The sequence below is a fragment of the Arachis hypogaea genome, chromosome 18 (assembly GCF_003086295.3).
Source record: "Arachis hypogaea cultivar Tifrunner chromosome 18, arahy.Tifrunner.gnm2.J5K5, whole genome shotgun sequence".
NCBI lineage: Eukaryota > Viridiplantae > Streptophyta > Magnoliopsida > Fabales > Fabaceae > Arachis > Arachis hypogaea.
The window spans coordinates 56,193,454-56,214,958 of record NC_092053.1 but is presented as its reverse complement, the minus strand read 5'-3'; the positions used below and the strand labels follow the sequence as shown (position 1 = coordinate 56,214,958).

Below are 21,505 nucleotides of genomic sequence, written 5' to 3'. Positions count from 1 at the left end.
GCCACCAGACCCCAAAGAGGAAAAACGAATAAAAAGGGAAGCTGCCAACTATACCATTGTCGCAGGACAGCTATACAAACGCGGATTCTCGCAACCCCTGCTCAAATGCATCGAACCCGAGAACACGGAGTACATACTCCGAGAAATCCACGAAGGCTGCTGCGGTCACCACATCGGAGGCAAAACATTAGCCCAAAAAATCATCAGAGCAGGCTACTTCTGGCCCACGGTTATCCGGGATTCCATACAAATAGTTAAAAACTGCGACAAATGCCAAAGGCACGCCAATATCCACCAAGCCGCGCCACACCAGCTCAGCACCATATCGGCAGAGCGGCCGTTCGGCACTTGGGGCATCGACCTCGTCGGACCTTCCCTACGGCACCCGGCCAACTTAAATACCTCATCGTCGCCATAGACTACTACACTAAATGGATCGAAGCCGAACCCCTGTCCTCCATAACGGCAACCCAATGCCGAAAATTCCTCTGGCGTCAGATCATCACCCGATTCGGGATCCCCGAGATCGTTATCTCAGACAACGGAACCCAATTCACCGACAAAAAATTCAGAGAATTTCTAGAAGGGCTACGTGTGTCTCACCGATTCAGCTCAGTAGAACACCCTCAGACAAACGGACAGGTGGAATCCGCAAACAAAATAATCGTCAAAGGACTTAAAAAGCGGCTCGACGAAGCCAAAGGACTACGGGCCGATGAACTCGGATCGGTCCTATGGTCATACCGAACCATACCTCAAACGACAACGGGAGAAACACCTTTCTGACTAATGTACGGTGTTGAGGCGATCATCCCGGTAGAGATCGGAGACCCAAGCCCCAGAAAAACGGTCGGAGGTAACGACGAGGAAGCAGAACGAGACCTCATTGACGAAACAAGAAGCATAACCTATCTCAGGGAGCTAGCCCTAAAGCAAAGAATCAGCCTGAGATACAATCACGGAGTCATCCGGCGAGAATTCGCGGCCGACGACCTCGTCTTACGACGAAACGATATCGGTCCCCCGACCCCAGGAGAAAGAAAGCTCACCCACAACTGGGAAGGACCATACAGAATCAAGGCTGTAATCGGAAAAGGAGCGTACAAACTCGAACGGCTCAACGGCGACGAAGTCCCGAGAACATGGAACGCCGCCAACTTGCGACGATACTACACCTAGACCAACCTACAAAGGTCGCACCCTTGTCCTCATTTTTGTTTTTGTACTTCTCCTACCAGTTTACAAATTCTAAGGTTTTATTTCTCATCTAAGTTTTAAACTCGGGTACTCTTTCCCGCCACCAACGGAGGGTTTTAACGAGGCCCAACCATCAATAAAAATTCCATTAGAACGGCTATTTCTATTTTTCCTAAGTGTCCCAAATATGGAACAAAAATGCGGCCGCAACTGGGGGACTGATCACCCCCCGGGCCCAAACACGCGGATAACCACAAAAGAACCCGACCAAACAACGGTCCGAGGAGACAAACGAAATACACATAGAATAGCCTAAAACAGAATATATGATAGGCTAGGACGGCCCAAAAACAACGTAACAACGGAACATACAAAAGGTCCGAACGGCCAATAAGCACTATTAAAACAAAAATAAAGTGTTCCAAAATCAAAATACACGGCCCTTGGCCATCCGAAAATATCCAAAACACAGTTCAAAGAAAAAACCAAAGAAATAAAGGTAAAAGCTACTCGAGGTCAATGATCTGGCCATCACGAACAGTCTTGAAGGCCCCATCACGGACATATCCACACCAGGAGCTAGCACTGAAGCTTGAGCCCTCATCATTTCCTTGGTAGCCGCAATTGCATCCTTCGCATCAGCTAGCAACTCCGTCTTCTCCCTCTTCAAGGCAGCAACCTCGGCCTTTAAAGCCTCCGACTCGGCAAGAAGCATGGCAGCCTGAGAACCCACATCGGAAGCTCGCTGTCGCTCCTCTGCCAACTGAGAGAGAAGCGAAGTTTCAACCTCGGCAAGTCGAAAAATCTCTGCCCCGGCCTCCTCAGAAGACTTCACAGCCCTCTCCCTCGCAGCTTCGGCAGCCTCAAGTTCCCCCTTCAACTTGGCTACCTCAGCATGAGAATGACGAAGCTTCTTATCCAGCAAACCAACCTGAGCCATCACAGGCTCAGCCTTCCGAACAACAACGGCAGACCGGAGGAGAGCACGATATACCGACTTGGCCTGGAACGAAACATCACAGCCATAAAAAAATGGTTCCGTTCCAGGCATCAAGTGTTGATCAATAAAACCCGGGGCATCGAAGCGACGATCCATCACACTGGGCACAAGACCCTCATCCTCAAAAGTCTCACTGCTTGGGTCCTCAGGCCTCTTTCCCTTCCGAGAAGCCTCAGCAGCCGTCACCACGACGACTTCAGGAGAGTTTGCAGGGCCAGGAGAAACGTGAGCGTCGGCCCGCGCACCCGAAGAAATCACCTCCTGAGAAACCGGCTGAGATTCCACAGCAGGATTAGAGACAGGAGTAGCCGGAGACGACGACCCCTCCTCCTGGGCCATCGCCGCCTTCAGACGCGCCAAAGATGTCAAGCCACCAGCCATCTCAACTGCAAGGAAACAAGAAACAAAATCCCAAGTTACGAAAACGGGAAACAAAACATAAAAACAAGTAAAGAACGGACACACACGAAACACACCAACATACGACCGGCAAGCAACCAGATCACCCATCACGTCCCGAGGATTAAGAGGACGCTCCCCAAATAACTGCCACAGGACAAGAGCGATATCCCGCTCCTCCGAGGACAAGAACTCTTTCGAAACCCGAGTAAACACGGACGGACCAGCCTTAAAGTTCCAGTAAGTGGGGAACCGACGTTCACCCTCCAGCGTCAACCAAAAAGGGTGATGCCCCCTCGCGGGACGAACCTTAAAGTAACCACTCTTAAAACCATGGAAGGAGTCTTCATACAAACCGAAAACCCGACGGTGGGGCTGAGCTCGGAAAGATACATACCCCTTCTTATGTTTCCCCTCCTTAGTCAGAAGAGTACACAAGAAAAGGAAAAGAAAAACATTTACTGAGGCAGGTAGCTCTAAATAATCACAAACAAGTTCAAAAGACCGTATTGCCGCCCAGCTGTTCGGATGTAGCTGGGACGGCGCCACGGAGCATCGATTCAACAACTGCTGAACAAACGGAGAAAAGGGAAGCCGAACACCAAGCCGGGTGAACATCGCCTCATACACCCACATCCAATCCGGCACTGTCGAGGAGTCGAGATTGGTATAGCAAACCCTCTCGTCAACCCCAGGGAGGGCAAGCTCGTAGTGGCGTTCGGCATCGCCACCCCCACAAACAGCCCCTTCATCACGGAGCCGTTGGAGGTCCGCCTCCGTCATCCGCGACGGTGTCCCCCAAACATCACTGGTGACCCAAGAAAAAAGGTCAGGGACACCCCCCGCCGGGGACACCGGAGCCCTCACACCCTCCGTCCGTCGGCGAGCCATACCTAAAATATCAACGAGCACCATAAACTTCCTAGACAATTTAGGATTCTTGATGTTGCATAAACTAGTTATGCTACGATTTAGGAAATTGCACGATCGGCAAAATTCCTTCCGGCAAGTGCACCGGTTATCGTCAAGTAAAAACTCACAATAGAGTGAGGTCGAATCCCACAAGGATTGGTTGAGTGAGCAATTCGGATTAGAAGTGTGTTCTAGTTGAGCGGAATCAAGATTTAGATGAGAGTTGCGGAATGTAAAATTGGCGGGAAACGTAAATGACAAGAAATTGAAATGGCGGAATCTTAAATTTGCATGAATTAAAGAGCAGAAGCTAAATTGCTGAAATTAAAAGGGAATGGGGGTGATTGCATGAATTGAGTTGCAGAATGTAAAGAGAAAGTGGAAATCAGAAATGGGGAATTCATTGGGTTATAGGAGATATTGAGATCTCCGAATCAAAACATGTTTATCTCTTCCTCAACCAATGCGTTCATTAAATTTTGCTTGGCAATCTTATATGATTGGATCCCAATCCCTTGGCTCACCAATTCTCTCTAAAAACAAACAGATTCCCAATCCCTTGGTTTAAATGTTCATAAGAAGAGATGATGCTCGATCACTGATTATACCACACAGTTTCATGAACCACAATTTGGTAGGATTACATGTCACAATATCCATCCAAACCCCAATCCAATTCACTGTGAGAAAGCTTCTCTAGCATGAATCCTCCATTCCTTTCCCAAGGTTCCGAAGGATTCCAATTATGGGTAGTTTCTTTCCCAAGACAACTACCCAATGGAATTAGATCGAGAAGCTTTCTAACAAAATTCAAGAGAAAAGATTGAAGAAGAAGATAAACTATTATTGATTCATTGAATTACAATAGAGCTCCCTAATCCAACGAAAGGGGGTTTAGTGAGTCATAGCTCTGAATTCAATTACAAAGATATGAAAACTAGCTAAATGAAAAGGTAAAAGTCCCCCTCAGGGGCTGGATTCCCCTTCAATCCCCCGTCCCTTTCAAATGCAGAAACTAAGGCCTTTAAATAGGCTCCCTAAATTACAAAATGAAAATGAAATTCAAAGCAAATTACAATCAAATGAAAATAAACTATTCTAGATGATTCTTGTGGCCTTGATTTGGTGTTGTTGATGGGCCTTGCTTGCTTGAAGGGTAGAGTGACATAATTGATCCAAAAAGGATAATGATCCATTAAACTACACTCAAACGTTGCACCCCCCTTTCTTGAGTCGTCACTTTGTTCTCTTGTCAACCTTGCCAATTTGATGCCAAATATAGACTATTATACCTCGTTGGAAAGCTATGGATGTCAGCTTTCTAACGCAACTGGAAGCACCTCAATTGGATCTCTACAACTCGAGTTATACTCCATGGAAGGTGAAGAGGTCAGCTGGCCTGATTGCATGTTGGTACTATGCTCTTCTATGCACATTACGGGGCTGTTTTCTCCCTCAATTTTTAGTATCCACCATGCATGCCATATATGCTTGGAAAGCTCTAGATGTCTTCTTTCCAATGCATTTTGAATCACCTCATTTGGAGTTTTGTAGCTCAAGTTATTTATGTTTGAAGAAGGCATGGTCAAGCTGTTCCATATAACACGTTTAAGCTCCAGTTTAAGCTTAAACTGGAGCTTAAACGCTGGCACTCCCTGGAGGCACAAGCTCGAGCACGTTTAAGCTTCAGTTTAAGGTTAAACTGAAGCTTAAACGTGGAAATGGAAGAAGGCAACCCTGGAGTGTGGAATTGTCGAACACGTTTAAGCTTCAGTTTAAGGTTAAACTGGAGCTTAAACGTGGAAATGGCTCCCTGGTGCATTTTCCATTTCTGGCGTTTAACCTCCAGTTTAAGGTTAAACTGGAGGTTAAACGTGGAAATGCTTCCTGAGTGGAATTCTCATTCTGGCGTTTAACCTCCAGTTTAAGGTTAAACTGGAGGTTAAACTTCAGTTTCAGCATTTCTTAGCCTTCATGATTCTGGCGTTTAAGCTCCAGTTTAGGCTTAAACTGGAACTTAAACGCCATTTCCAGCATTATATGGCTTGGTAGTTTAAGTTCCAGTTTAAGCTTAAACTGGAACTTAAACTCCACATGTGATATTCAAGCTTCCTTTATTGATTTTGTTGCTTCCTTGCCTAGCCTCTTCTTTCCTGAAATCATCCAAACAATTGCATCAAAGTCTTGCAAAATTTCATGAGAATTCTTCCATTCATAGCATTCAAGGAATATAACTAAAAACTCATGGAATTTGCATAAAAATCTTCATGTTGAATGATTTAAGACAAGCATGACTAATTGGCCCAAAATGATTACTTAAGGCTCAAGAAAATGCATAAAACAACTAAAAATAAAAGAAAAAGGCTAGTGAAACTAGCCTAAGATGCCTTGGCATCACACCACCGTCAGCCAAACCTCACGGCAGAAAATGACGACGGGTAAAAAACCAAAAACAAACACTGCCACCGCACACCACCAATTATACGGTGGCACTCGCCCCAGCCCTTTTCTAAAAACCCAACAGAACTATCTAACCACCATACAAACACCACAAAACTACTCTAAAATTACACTTAGCAAAAACAAAAAACTGCAAAAAACAAAGCAGAAGAAGCAAAAAAGAAACGAGAGAAATGCTAACCTGATAAATCAAAGGAAGAAAACCCGAAGGAAAGATGCCGCAGAAGAAGACCAACCGAAACCACAGAAAGCGAAAATGGAGAATGGGAAATGCTCTGGTTAGAAAAAGAAGCAATAGAGAAATAAAAGCAGAACGAGGGAACTGAAGGAGGAAAACCAAAACGGTTTTTGAAAAAAACAAAACGACAAAAATACCCTTAGAAAGCAAAGCAAATGCAAGGGCAAAGAAGAAAAAGCACAGCCTGCAATAAATACCCCCTCGAAAGAAGGTAACGCCTCGAAGAACGCAACAGACGCGACTGATATGGAAGAGTCACGTCAGACCTAAACGGTCAGACGAATCTTCCACGATATGAAGACCAAGGCACCGACCTCATCTCAAAGAAATCAGACGGGCACCTGAGAAAAAATCGAGCCCATAACAAATGTCTCCCAGCGACAGACCGACCTCGCTCGCTCTCCCGCTGCGGGTGCAACTGTTACGGATCCGACCCACGGATCCCGCATACCCGGTTACCTGGGGACAACCCGCTTCAACCCGAAGGCCCAAAAACCGGCCCTTCAAAGCCTCTAACCAACTTTCGAAACCCAAATATCTCTCTTATCTTAGCCAAATAAGATAAGATAAGATATTCACCATCACCTATAAATAAGAGGACCCAGGTCCCTCCAGGTATTCACTCATTCCTCACACTTTCTACCTCTCAGATCCATTCTGACTTGAGCGTCGGAGTGTCTTTGCAGGTACCACCCCCCATCGCTCCAGTCAAGCAATCCGGTTCCAGCCTTGCCCGCGGGTTCCCGATTCACCCTTCAATCCGTACCATTGACATCTCGTACAGTTACTATATCCTAAAGATATATAAGTTGAAGTGGATTTTTCTTTTTATTTAATCAAAACTCTCTTTTCAAATTGTACATCTCTATCCACCTAATCTTTATTTCTGGTTCTCAGGAACTAATAATAATCATTGAGTCTTCCTCCTTTCGGAAAACACATACAAAGAGACATATAAATATGAAAAAATTTAATGAATTTTTAAGAGATTTTTATATTGGAAATGCGTTGAACAATTAATGATTAAACGCTGCTTTCCATTTGAGAATGTTAAATAGTATGTTCATCTCTATATAAACTATCAAGGGCAGATTTTTTATAAATTCCTCTGTAACAAAAGAAAGAGTTCAAATTACTTCTATGTTCTAAGCTAAGGAGCATGGCAATGTGGTTCAAGACAAGGAGCATGGTAAGATTATCCTGTTAGATATTTTATAAAATCAGTAATTACGTACTTTCAGCTATAGTCATAAAATCTTTCACTTAATTTAGAATTTTCAATTCTTGAATCACCAAACTAGATGGAATCAGAATATATTTGTTTGTTGTATAATGACTAAAATTAGAGACCCAAATTATATAAATTTTAAACAGTTACGTTATTTCCATCAAAAAATAAATCAACTGCCAATACAATTAATTAGTATAATTTCTTAACAATTATAATACCACCCAAACTAATTTCTATATTAACAAATTAGACCAGAAATAAAATAAAATTCTAACATTCTCCCACTTGCTCCAATATTTGTTACATCTAATCTGTGATTACAAACCATGTTCAAACAATTAAGACAAATTACACGAATCATAGCGATAGGTCCTCATTAATCGAGTATTACCTTCCATGTATTATGATGTAATATCTCCTAATTGAAAAAACTCTTTATGAGGTATTTCTGTATGAATAAGCCCAATGCTAATTCTAGGTCCTTTACTAGAATTTATTTGTCATTCTCAATCATGTATGCGCATATATACTAACCAAATGAGAAACAAATAATAATAAGAATTTCATATCCAAATATGTCATATAATATAGCATAAGTCATATAATATAAGTGACATTATAGAACATAAAACCATACCAGTAACATGATCCTTAAACAATCTTGGTGGCATGTCTTTTGTCAAAAAATTAGTTATCATCTTTTTAGTACTAATATGCTCTATCTGTACCTTATTAGACCTAACTCAGTCTTTAATGGCTAAGTACTTAATATCGATATGCTTACTTCGACTACTACTTCTATTATTCTTAGCCATAAATACAGTAGCGAAATTGTCAGAATATATTCTCAATGGTCTAGAGATACAATCCATGATCTTAAGCCTAAAGATGAAATTATTCAACCGAACACCTTGTGATGTAGCCTCAAAACAAGCAATAAACTCCGCTTATATGGTAGAAGTGGCTACAAGTGATTGTTTTGCACTCTTTCAAGATACTGCTCCATCAGTAAGTATAAATATGTATCCTGACATTGACTTCCTAAAATCAACACATCCCGCCAAGTCTAAATCTGAGTATCCAACAATTTTTAAATTGTTGGTTCTTCTATATGTAAGCATGAAGTCATTGGTCCCTTTAAGATACTTTAAGACCTTCTTTGTATCTCTCCAATAGATAATTTCTGGATTACTTTGATATCTTCCTAATATGCCAACAGCGATAGCAATGTCAGGTCTTGTACAGACCTGAGCATACATTGGGCTTCCAATGGCTGAAGCATAAGAAATATTTTACATTTGTTCCTTTTTAAGTTCATTTTTGAGACATTAGTCTAAGCAAAACTTGTCACCTTTCACAATAGGTGTAACACTTGGTGAAAATTTTTGTATTTTATACCTCTTAAGAACTTTATTAATATAGGTTTCTTGAGATAAATCTAAAATTCTTTTATGTTTATCTCTATGAATCTGTATGCCAATGACATAAGATGGGTCACCTATATCTTTATTTCTTATCAAAATGTCTAGAGAAAAATTGTTTCACCTCATGTAACAACCCTAAATCATTTGTTGCAAACAAAATATCATCTACATATAAGATGAGAAATATGATCTTACTCACTACCACATTTTTGAGCTATTGCAACATATACTATAAATAATACTTAAAAAGTGTTGTCTAAACTGATTAAAAGTAACATTTAAAATTTATTGCAAAAAAATAAAGCTAATACAACATTTTGTTAATAAGTGTTGTTTTTTATAAATTTAAAAAACATATAAAAATCGTTGCTTTAATAAATTAAACAAACAACATTTATAATATTCATATATTACACTTTATAAGAGTTGCTTTTAAATATATAATAAACTTCTCTTGATAAGCGTTGCTTGAATCTTTTTCATCCAAATTGTAATTCCCTACAAATATTTTAATTCCCTCCGAAACCAAAACAGGAAAGGAAATACGAGCAAATAATTGATTCATCTCCTCCTCACTACTATTAGTCTATTACTTAGAAACAAAACTCAAATCTTATTATTTTAGAATCAAAATCCTAACCCCAACCCTAGCTCAATTTCGAAATTTCCCCAATTTGATGACATTGACTCGCGTTCTGCGTTCCTTTTTCTGCCATCATGGTGTTCTTCACTGCTCTGCTCGCGTCGTGTTCTGCTTGTGTCATGTGCTTCTTCTCGCATCGTGTGTTCTGCTCTGCTCCGCCATGTTCGATCTTTGGCTCATGCCATTCTGAAATATTCGTTTTGCTCCGCGCCGTGGTGTCGTTCACATCTTCCTCTCAAGTCTTTCAGGCATGCAAAAATTTCTCTCAAATTTTACTTACTAGTGATTTAATTTGGTTGAATTTTTGAAATAACAAAATTACTCTAACCGTGTTCAATTAGAAACCCTAACCCCAACCACTGTGAATTTTGATTGATGTCTGATTTACTCTTCTCTCTTCCCGTTCCTTGTCACTGCTTGCAATTTACTCTTCTCTATTCGATTTCCTCGTCATTGACTGTGTTCTTCATTGCTGGCGTCGCTGTTGATGTCTTCGTCGTGTTCGTCGTTGCTCGCCTCGTATCGCCTCGCCGTTGGCTTCATCCCTGCTCGCGTCGCCATCTGTTCATCGCTGCTCGTATTTGAAGCTCCTGATTTTTGGTCTTCTCGCTTCAAAATTTCTCGTCGCCTTCTGCTCTCGGCGTCTTCTTGGCTCCTGGCTGGGTGCTGATTTGCTCTGCTCCACCGTGGTGTATCACAGGTAGTCTTCTTGAGAAATTTTGGTTCTGCAATTTTTTTCTTCTTTGATGAGAAATTACTGCTTAATTATTGTTGGTGGAATTTCAATTTGGGAATTTAACAGTGGATTCATTGTTATTGTAGGTGTTGGAGTTGGCTGGAAATTCTTTCAGTTCAACTGAGTTAGCGCTAAGTTTTTTGCCATATGCTTTCAATTACGTTCACTTCTTTTTTTCTACTTCTCTCTTTGCAAATTTTGTAGGTTTGCTTTCATAGCTACAATATTTGGGGAATTCTTAGAAGCTTTGTTTTGGCTACAGCTGCCTCAAGCGCTTAAACATTTGATGGATTTTGTGTGCAATAGCTATTTCAATGGTTTTATCTTGTAAAGTTGTAAACAATGGTTTGGCTGCTTGATGGATTTTGTGTGCAATAGCTATTTCAATGACAAACTTGTTTTATTTTGATATGCTTAAGTATGCATTACAAGTAGAAATCCACTCTATAAACTAGTTTTCACATTGAATTTCTGTATACTCTATTTCTCCATGCTCGGTGTTTCAGTTTATCGGTGTTTCTCCGTGCTCATTTCATCCTAGGCATGCATTCATTCAACGCTTTCTTTTTGTTGTCTCTTATCAAACTTCATAATTCTAGTTAATTAATTAATTATTGTTTTTTCACTTCTCAATGTTCAGGAAGTATGAAGAAATTAACCTTGAATGTGCAGGAATTCTGCTACATCACTGAAGATACATACACGAAATCATAGGTGAACTTAAAAAAATAAATGTGCTTTGTTACTTCTCATTGCTTCAATTTCGTGGATCTTGTTTTGTGATTTCATAATCTGTAATACAGTATTGAACAAAATAGTATTTTGTAAAAGAAAATAAATAGTTCATTCGAGAGGCGGTGGTGGTGGTGGTGGTGGTGGTGGTGGTGGTGGCGGCGGCGGAGTCAAAGACAACATTAGATTGTCTGACTCTAGACCATCCATGGTGGGTGAATCTTCCATCTTAGTCGCCAAAGACAGTGTTAGAAAGGTATTTATAGAGAGAAATGGAAGTGTAACATCTTCCGCAAAAGAGAAGACATGTCAGGTTTCATTAGAGGAGCATTTTGGACTTTTTCATGGTAACTAACAAACAACAAAAATTTATTTGATTAGAGTTTGATGACATCATCGTTTTACTATATGACCCTAGTTTAGTCTTCATATTATATGTTCACAGGAACATGCAATTGGTGTGGCTGATGGTGTTGGTGGTTGGGCAGATAGTGGTGTTAATGCTGGATTTTACTCTCGTGAACTCATGTCCCATTCGGTAGATGCTATTCAGGAGGAGCCTAAAGGTTCAATTGACCCTGCTAGGGTGCTGGAGAAAGCACACTCAATTACAAAAGCTATGGGTTCCTCTACAGCATGCATCATCGCACTTACTGACCAGGTTACCTTCATGTTCATGCTATACTTTTTGAATTTGGAACAATACAAGTGCTTCAGTTCTGTTTCGTTGACTTATATTGCTCTAAACATCGGAAAATGCTAATAGATTATTAATGGTGTTACCTTTGATCATTATTAAAGACTAGATCTTCCTAACAATTAAGAAAAGTTTAAAAGGGATGTTCTAATTTAATTTTCTAAATATAATTTGTTTGGCATTAGACTCTGCACAGCATGAGATGATGTATATGAAGCTTAATTAACAAAGATGGTGCTAACTTGTTTGAACTTTTGATTTTGAACTCTCAAAAAGGAAGTTTCTGATAATTATTTTGGGACTTTGCCATCCCTTCTGCTTTACTTGGTATTTTATCCTTCATTCTTTCATCACCATATATTCATGCGTTACATTTGTGTCACACGGTCTTAATGCTATTAATTTGGGAGATAGCGGGTTTATGGTGATCCGTGATGGGTGCACTGTAAACATCAGTTACTAAGGTGGTGTGATAAAGGGATAAAAAATGTTTGAACCGGATTTATGAAGTTGGGAAGTATGTAGAGAGCCTAAAGTTCAAGTATCCTTATTGGGTGCTGATAACTTTTTTGTGACTTGCCATGCTGAATAATGACTATAAGAAAATTAGACCTCTTGATCACTAGTGGTGTAAGATTTAAATTACATAAATTTATTTTATTTTTTTCAATCTGATAATTTAAATGTGTTGAAATTCATGCCTTTCTCCATTTGCAGTTAAATGGATATGTACTATGCCAAGAATATGCCACTGGAGATTTTGCCCAGGTTTATTTTCGTTACTATGTTATATGTCAAAGTCAAGATTATGTGCTCGTTTTTTGTCCAAATAATTTCCTTCTGATATTAATTTTTCTATAATGATTGGAAGAATCAAAATTTACTTCTTTTTCTTGTTCATAAATGCTCCTCTCTTGATGTTTTTCTATATTGTAACATTTTTTTCTGCAATTTCTGCAACTGAGCCTTTTTATTTCTTCATGTTTCTGTTGTTGGTTTTGGTACTTTTATTTGATGTCACTACTTGTGATTTGTTTCAAGTTATAAGAAAATACTTTTTTGTTGTATATATGTGATAGATAGTCTATTCTTACTATGTCTGAAAATTTCTTACCATTGTTTTGCAGATATAATTATCATGGTATGTACAAGGAACAAGCTACTAGGATTTGGAAAAAAATATATCCAAGTCAATTGATAAAACTTGAAACAAATATATTTAGCTTTTTTATTTTGAGTCCATGTATTTCGTTTAGAGGTTTAGAGGTCTTATTTAATTATCTTTCCATATTTTGATGTTTTTATATTGAATTAGAGATTGTTATATAATAATGTATTTGAAATATTTTAATTTGATAATATATATCCAAGTAGAATAAGTTGAGATTGTCTCTTTTTTCATATCTTTAATTTTATTGTACCCAAATTATAATGAAATGCTCAAATTATCATAGCTATAGGTAGTAGATACTGTAGTATGAGAAGAATGTTGAAATTTATAGTAATAATATTAGAGGCAACGCTTTTAGATTGATGCCATACTAATAGTAGAAGAGGTAACACTTCTAAAGTGATGCCATACTTGGTCAAATATGTAACACTTCAAAGGGTTGTTATATTAATAGAATAGGCAATGCTTTTCATTAGTTACAAAATGAGTAGAAAAGACAACACCTAATAAACATTGCATTAAAGTTTACTCACAAGCGATGTCTTTGTTTCAGAATACCCAACACTTCTAAAGAGTTACTTTCAAAAGCGTTGCTTTTGAAGAAAAAAAGCGTTGCCTTGATCTAAGGCAACGGCCGCATATGCAACGCCCCTTAAAAACGTTGCCTTAGGTCCAAAAGTGTTGTTATAGATCAAAGACAACCCTTTTTCAATCTTTAGGCAACACTTTTTAAATGTTGTCTCAGACAAAAAATGTTGTAGTGACTCCTACTAACCTTATGGTATATACATTAATAAAAAATATTCTCAATGAACCCAAATGAAGAAATCACATTGTAAAACTTCAAATATCACTGTCGAAAAAGCCTTCTTAAGACCATACATTGCTCTCTTAAGCTTGCAAACTAACTTCTTACTAGCACTTGAGGTAAACTCTTCGGGCTATCTCATATAGACCTCTTCTTCCAAATCTCCATTAAAGAAGGCCGTTTTCATAATCATTTGATGCAATTCCATGTCAAAGTGCACTACCAATGCCATAATGATGCGGAAAGCGTCTTTCTTTGAAACTGGAGAAAAAGTTTTTCTGTAGTCAACTTCTTCCCTTTGAGTAAATTCTTTGGCAATAAATTAAGCCTTGTAGCGCTCAATATTTTCTAATGAACCCTTCTTGGTCTTAAAGACCCATCTACAGCCAATGACCTTTTTTCCATTAGGCAATTCTACAAGATTCTAAACTTGGTTATCTGCTATAGAATTCATTTCATCCTTAATAGCATCTAGCCATAAATTGGAATTACGACTTTCTATTGCTTGTGAAAATGTCGTTGGGTCTTTTTCATCACAAACATCATATTCACACTCAGCAAGATATACTACAAAGTCACTAGAAATTGCATATTTTTTTATTCTAGTTAATCTTCTTAATGTTGCATCATCAACCTCTTGCAAAGATAGCGGCGTAACAGGTTATTCTTCCTCTTCTTAAGGTTGCTCTTGAACAATATGTTCTTGAAGAATATTTTCATTATGAAGAGTTTGATCATCTACTTTATGATCTACTAGAATATTATTTCCATGATGTGGAATATCAGTAATAGGTTATTCTATATTGATCCTATCTATTTGGGCATTATATGAAACAATCACTCTTGTACATAGAGAGTTTTGACAAATATTATCATTCTCAACAATTTTAAGAGAACAATTTCTCCCACTTTTCACATCATACTCTAAAAATATTACATTTATAGATTCAACTATTTTACTTGAATGGAAAGGACAATAAAACCTGTAACCCTTAGACTTTTCTGTATAATTTATAAAATAGACACTTATCGTCCTTAGGTCCAATTTCCTTTCTTGTGGATTATAAACCCGAACTTCAGAAGGACAACTCCAAATGCATATATGATCCAAACTAGGTTTCCAAAATTTCCATAGTTCAAATAGCGTTTTAGCAACTCCCTTAGTTGAAACTCTATTTAATATATGCGTGGCTGTCTTAGGGGCTTCACTCCACAAGGATAAAGGAAGATTGGAGTTGCTAAGAATACTTCTCATAATATCCAACAAAGTCATATTTCTTCTTTCAACCAAATCATCTTGATCTGGTGTGCTAGGCATGGTGTATTGTGCCACAATACCATGCTCTTGAAGATACTTTGTAAAAAGACCAGGTACTTATCCACTTCCAGTATATATCCCATAAAATTCTCTACCTCTATCTGATATCACAATCTTAATTTGCTTTCTGCATTGTTTCTCTACTTCAACTTTATAAACTTTAAAAGCGTCTAATGCCTCATATTTATTATGAAACATATAGAGATACATATATTTTGAATAATCATCAATAAAGGAGATGAAGTATTTCTGACCACATGAAGACATATCAGGACAATATATGTCAGTGTGAATTATTTTTAATATGTCAGAACTTCTCTTAGCACCTTTTTGAAACTTTTTTGGTTTGTTTTCCCTTAATACAATCCACTCAAGTATCAAACTCAGTAAAGTTTAAAGGTTCAAGAACCCTATCACTTACTAATTTCTTCATTATCCCAATGGAAATGTGTCCTAATCTTCGATGTCACAACATGGAGAATTTTTCATTCATACCATTACCATGCATAACCATTAAATCTGAAGAAATATTATTAGTTAAATGAACTTTAAATAAATCACCAATTAAAATACCACATCCAATAATTTTTAATGATGTCAATAGCATCATCATAAAAATTTATACATAATCCTTGTTTTACAAGTTTAGATAAAGAAATCAATTTTTTAGAAAAATCTGGAATATAAAAAGTTCTTTCTAAATCTAAAATACAACCAGTACTTAATATAAGCGTAAATGTTCCAACGACTTCCACATGTGAACGCATTTGATTGCCCATATAGATACTCCGTTCACTTCCTATCGGTTTCCTTTTCTTTATGAAACCCTACATGGTATTTGAAATATGAATTTCAATATCAGAATTAATCCTCCAAGTATCATGATATATTTCAACAATATTAAATTCAAAACATACTAAAGAAATAAGATGACAAAAGTTAGTACCTTTTTTTTCAAGCCAAGCTTTAAACTTTGAGCACTGCTTCTTCATGTGTTCTTTCTTTTTTATAAAAGAAACACCGTTACTTTTTTTCTTCATAGGATGGGATGCAATACCCTTTCCTTTCTTCTTATGAGCTCGTTTCTTACCATCCTCATTTGTTACCAACAATGCACTCACTACAAAAAAAGAGTTTAAAATGGCATTTGTATTACGGCGGTTCTTAAGAACCGCCATAATATTTAGATATTGCGTCGTTTCTTGTTGTTGCCATAATTGGTTCGTATTTTGTGGCGGTTTTTGGTAATTCTGGCAGGTTTCAACCGCCATTGTCATTAACTATATTTAAAATGCACAAATTGGCCAAACCCTCATTTCGAAAACGCTACCCTGTGTCACCATGTTCGAGCAAAAAGTTGAAACACTACGCGATCTCCTCTTGCGTTCTCCTTCGATGGAGATTTTCTCCGGTGATATCTCCTCCAGCGAAGATATCTTCCAATAGCGATCTCCTCCGGCGATATTTGCTCCAGCGACGATCTCCTCCTGCGACGTCTGCTCCAGCGACGATCTCCCTCCTCCAACGTCTCCTCCAGCGACGATCTCCTCCGGCTTCCTCCTTGTCGTCCTCTGTGTCCTCTCTGCCAAATCTTCAGTGTCTCCCTTTTGTTCTGGATCAGCAGGTCAGCTCGCTACTTCTTCACATTCTAGGGTTCATAAGTACGAATTATGTCTCTGCTTTGCTAGATTTTTTACCAATTCGATTGAAACATGAGAGTGTGTGAATACATGGATATAAATTCCTTGTGATTTTCGTTGTTATTCATTTGGTACTGGTTTTTAAGATTTTTTGAATTTGTTATTATTAGAGAAAAGTGAAACTGTGTATTTTAATTTTCTTATTTTTTCAACGTGCTGTGAGGTTTTGGTAGTGTGTTTGTGTTTTAGGCTGTAAATACTAAGTGGAGTATGTGAGAATGGCTTACGGAAGTGGAAAAGCTTTGTTGTCACGTATAAACCAGGTATTAGATCTGGCAAAGATTGAAGCTGGTAAGCTGGAGCTTGAAGCTTCGCTGTTTGTCGTGCATGCTGTTTTGGATGATATAGTATCATTATTTTCAAAAAAGTCTCCAGGAAAAGGAATAGAGGTGATAAATATATTATATGCTATGTTTTATCATGGTAGAAATTGTGTGTCATATATATATTAAAGAGATTGGGAATTGTGTAAATGCGAATGTTAAGTTCTCTATGAATGGATAATATGGGTGATATAACTGGTCAAGGCGCAAACTCAGCATACATCATAGCTCATATATCATGTTGTAACTGAGGCATTTCAGATCAGTTTAGTGGTTATATATCATTAGCACTTGGAAGGATTCTTGGTCTCGGAGCTCGATTTGGGGTCTATGAAATCATCACTGCCTTTTATAACGGTAATTCCTATATTTTTTCTGCAAATCAATTGTGTGGTAAATAGCATTTTATGATTCAACTTTTTAGGAAATACTCACATAAGAAACTAGTATTGCTTTGTTCCAAATGACTATATGTTCCTCTTTATAAAACTGTACAATTTTAGTCCATGGATTTTCAAGGGTTGTCTTTGAAGTTCTAAAACTAGCAGCACAAAATAAAAAGCTATTTAGAGTCTTCTGCACAGGTATTTTACCCTCTTACTCTCTTTCTTTTTGTTTATATATTGATATATAGATTTACTTCTAACTCACAAGCCAGGGCATTCATAATTGAGCTATTAAATTTGAAATCTTTACCCGGAGCCAGTAGAAAAAGGCCTTTGTGTTCAAATGTATTGCCGATGCCTGATTGTTTGGTTTTTGATAGTCACTCCACTATCATTCATTGAACACATAAACATTGCCACTTAGTAGGATAAAGCTTGGTTTTTGAATGTTGACTTTTTGCAAAGTTTCGGTTTCAATTTTGTCCACCATTTCCCTTTGATTAATGCATGTGAACCCTGCATCTCTAGTTTGGTCATTATAGAAATTTGTGATCTGAACTTCAAACTTTTTGTGCTTGGTATTTTTTTATTTTTGACTCCCAATTTAATCTAGTTACCCTTTTTGTTCAAATGTGCTTCTCTTGACTCAGGTCAAATGAAGAAGTTGGTCCCTTATCTCCTTTATTTTTTAGTATTACTACTGGATTGTTAGCTTCAATTGCTGCTGCGGCTTCTCATGCCTTTGATACTACAAGAACTAGATCACAGTGTACTGTGCTACCAAAGGTATGTTTTGCACTGTGCACTGGCCAATAGCTTTGTTTTGTTTGGTTATTACTATTATTCTGTAATTCACCTCAGATATATGTCTATTTGTTTTCCTTATCTGTTGGTACTTTTGATGGCATTCCAGGGATATTCTACAACTTAAGGGGAGCTGAGAGCCTTGCCGCAAGGTATACAACATGCTAATTCAGATCTTGAGTTAAGGCCATTGTGGTCAAGAAGTAGTTCGAGGTCAAAGGTTAGCATCTTTGCACTGTTTTTCCACAGTTTTTAGTTCTATTGTAAATTCTAATGGCCATTTTAAAAATTATTTTTCAAAAGTTGAATTGCTTCAGTAACTAATCTTGAATATTTAAAGGGAATCAATTGCTAGTAATTAGTCTATTTGTTCGAATTTGGAGGTGCTGGTGCATGTAATATATCTTGAGAAAATATTATTGATCTGAGATTGGAGGTGCTGGTGCTAGTAATTAGTTTATAGATGATGATTGAGCAATGTACCATTGCCTTCTTTGTTGTGGTGGTTTCCTGAGATGTAAACTTGAATTTGTTGCATGGTTTATTTTCTAAACATACAATATCAATTTGGTTTTTGTCAGGTGGTTTGCTGAAAGATTTCTGCATCATGATATAGTGTATATTTATGATTATGCCTTTCTTTGGGATGAGGATTTAGGAGTGGAGCATTTTTCTCCTTCAAGGTATGAGTAACACATTTGTGATTTGTGGCTCTTTCTCTACTGGTGCTATTTAATATTTGAGTGCTGTCTGGCCAGCTTCTCACATGAAATATTTTGACTGTTTTATATAAATTAAGATCATGAATATAATTTTTTGTTGCAAAGGTGTTCAAGTATCTTTTCCTCTGTCCATATGGACTAGGCTTTATTCTTCAGAAAATGGTTTGCTTTTTGTTCCCAACCGTTCATCATCTCCAAAGCGATTACGCAAGTGATCTTTGTAGTAACTGACTATACTTAGTGACACAAGGCTTAGCTGTTGCTGTTCTTATACCTATTTTATCTATGCTAATATCTAAGCTTTGAATAATTGTAAACTTTGGCTTTGTATCATGTGTTGCTTGTGTCTTTTAAAGAAGAATAAAGCTATGAACGTTGTGATGAATTAATGTTACTCTTTTATTTTGTGATTGTTATATTCTGTCTGAAATTTTTCTTTTTACTATCGTCAGAGGATTCCTTAAAGGCCTTGAAAGAAAAGGAAAAAGAGCTTTCTACACCTGAGCCTGAACCAGAGCCAACTACTGAAGTACTTTTCCTATGCAGCTATGAAGGCTGTAGAAAGACATTCATAGATGCTGGTGCTTTGAGGAAGTATTCTCACATCCATGGAGAGCGGCAATTTATTTGCCACTATGAGGGATGTGTAAAGGTAGTAAGCTTGTTACTTAAGATACGTGCACACAATATCTAGGACCTAGTCTCGTCTAAAAGGCTTGAGTTGGGATGAAAGCCCAAATAATGCAATATAAGCATGTGAAGTTGATGTTTCATGGCAGTAATACACTAAGTTCAAAATAGATCCTTAACAGCTAATTCCTATCAGTTTCATAATAATGGCCTTTTATTTATATGTTATGTTTTAAGTTACAGCTACCATAGTTTTATTTATTTATTTTTAAATGTCAAATCCATATAAGGGTTCTAAGAATGTTTTGTTTCTATTGCAGAAATTTCTGGACAGCTCAAAGCCTTAAAGTTGAAAAGACATTTTCTCATTCATACAGGGGAAAGAGATTTTGTGTGTCCTCATGAAGGTTGTGGTAAGGTGATAGATCTATCTTTTAAAATGATCTATTATAATACTTGTTACTGTGTTGTATTGAATAATTTTTTCACTACATTTAATCACTGGTGAGCTTAAATATTAGTGTTATTATCCAGGCCTTCTGATTTCAACCTAGAATCCTTAGCAGAAAATTATATCTTGGAAATGATATGCATCATGTTTTCTATGCTATTTATGTTCTGCTTTTGTTAATTAAACTTTATCTTTAATGTTGAGTCTACTTAGGTTGGGGAGGCTATACCACTAAGTGATGCTTCAGTGGATGCAGTCGTTGGAACGCTTGTATTGTGTTTTGTTAAAGATATTGATTTGGCATTAAAAGGTAATGGAACTTGTAGAGCTTTCTGTGTTTTTCTCAAATAAATGTATTGGTTTTATTGTTTGGTGCAGAGAGGAGCTTACAAGTTACAGCAAAGAAGAGTATTTACTCAATCATTACTGTACTTATTAGTTTACCTGTGTGATTATCATCACTGTACTCATTATATATTCCTCCCAATGCATAGATATTAATTGATATTATTATACTCGATCATCATTGCTAGGGCACTTGAACTCAGTAAGAAGACAGCTAGCGATGCGATGACTCCTATATCTGACACATTTACCGTTGATATTAATTCCAAACTTGATAGGTAAGTTGTATTAAAAATTTAGATAAAGTCTAGTTTTTAATTTAGTACATATTTTATTCATCTAATTTAACTCCAATTATTTGAGCAGGGAGCTGATGAATCTAATATTGGAGAGGGGACACAGCAGAGTCCCGATCTATTATGAGCAGCCTACAAATATTATTGGACTTATACTGGTACTGATTTTCCTTTGTTATTATTCACCTTTACTATTTAACATTCTTGGATTCATATTGAGTTCTATTGAACTTGGTACTAATTGAAATTGGTCACTGATTCTATTAAACTTGTCCCAAGTTGTATGCTTGAGGGAACTTTAGCGCAAAAACTGATATAGTGTACTAATTTCAAATATACTTTAAAAAGGAACTTTTCATAAAAGACATTGGGTTAAGTAAATTTGTCATTGCTTAAGGCATATTACTATTATGCGAGGGTTGAGTCATGTTCTACTGTTCTAGGAGACTAGGACCTTGTGGCATGGAGTTCTCACATGGTTATTATCATTATTATTATTATTATTATTATTATTATTATTATTATTATTATTATTATTATTATTATGTGTTTGCATTGTGTGAAGAAGAGGATAAGAGAGAGCAAAAGGTAACGAAAGTTTATGTCCAATAAATTAAGAAAATTATAATATATATGGTTCAATATGTTAATGAACAATCATATAATAACATGGATTTAGGTGCTTAGTTAATATATGTTTTAAGAATACAAAATGTAAATTAAATTTGGTTTAGGTAGTGAGAATAGTGGCACCCAGTAGTAGCGTAAATGACACATGATAATGATAGACATAATAATAAGGACAAAAGAGTGTTTCTTTTATTTTATATAGTTTGCTCCATAAAATGGAACTTATATGCAATAAACAGTGTTTGACTTTAT

At 37.3% G+C, this 21,505-nt stretch overlaps 1 protein-coding gene across 7 annotated transcripts; it reads left to right on the top strand.

Moving 5' to 3' along the window:
* The first annotated feature begins 9,312 nt into the window (after positions 1-9,312).
* On the top strand, positions 9,313-13,048 carry LOC112773220 (probable protein phosphatase 2C 55). 7 transcript variants are annotated; one of them, XR_011876481.1, is made up of 6 exons: positions 9,313-9,752; positions 10,092-10,204; positions 10,881-10,954; positions 11,418-11,633; positions 12,387-12,437; positions 12,797-13,048. XR_011876481.1 is itself a non-coding variant. In XM_072225639.1 (6 exons), exons 3-6 carry the CDS (start codon positions 11,317-11,319, stop codon positions 12,800-12,802), a joined length of 276 nt encoding a protein of 91 aa, XP_072081740.1. In that variant the 5' UTR covers positions 9,394-9,752; positions 10,092-10,204; positions 10,327-11,316; the 3' UTR covers positions 12,803-13,048. The 7 variants fall into 7 exon arrangements, 4 of the variants coding, with proteins under 4 accessions (XP_072081740.1, XP_072081742.1, XP_072081741.1 ...); XR_011876479.1 differs by having other exon boundaries at positions 9,343-9,752; positions 10,327-10,954; XM_072225639.1 differs by having other exon boundaries at positions 9,394-9,752; positions 10,327-11,319.
* Positions 13,049-21,505: the final 8,457 nt, after the last annotated feature.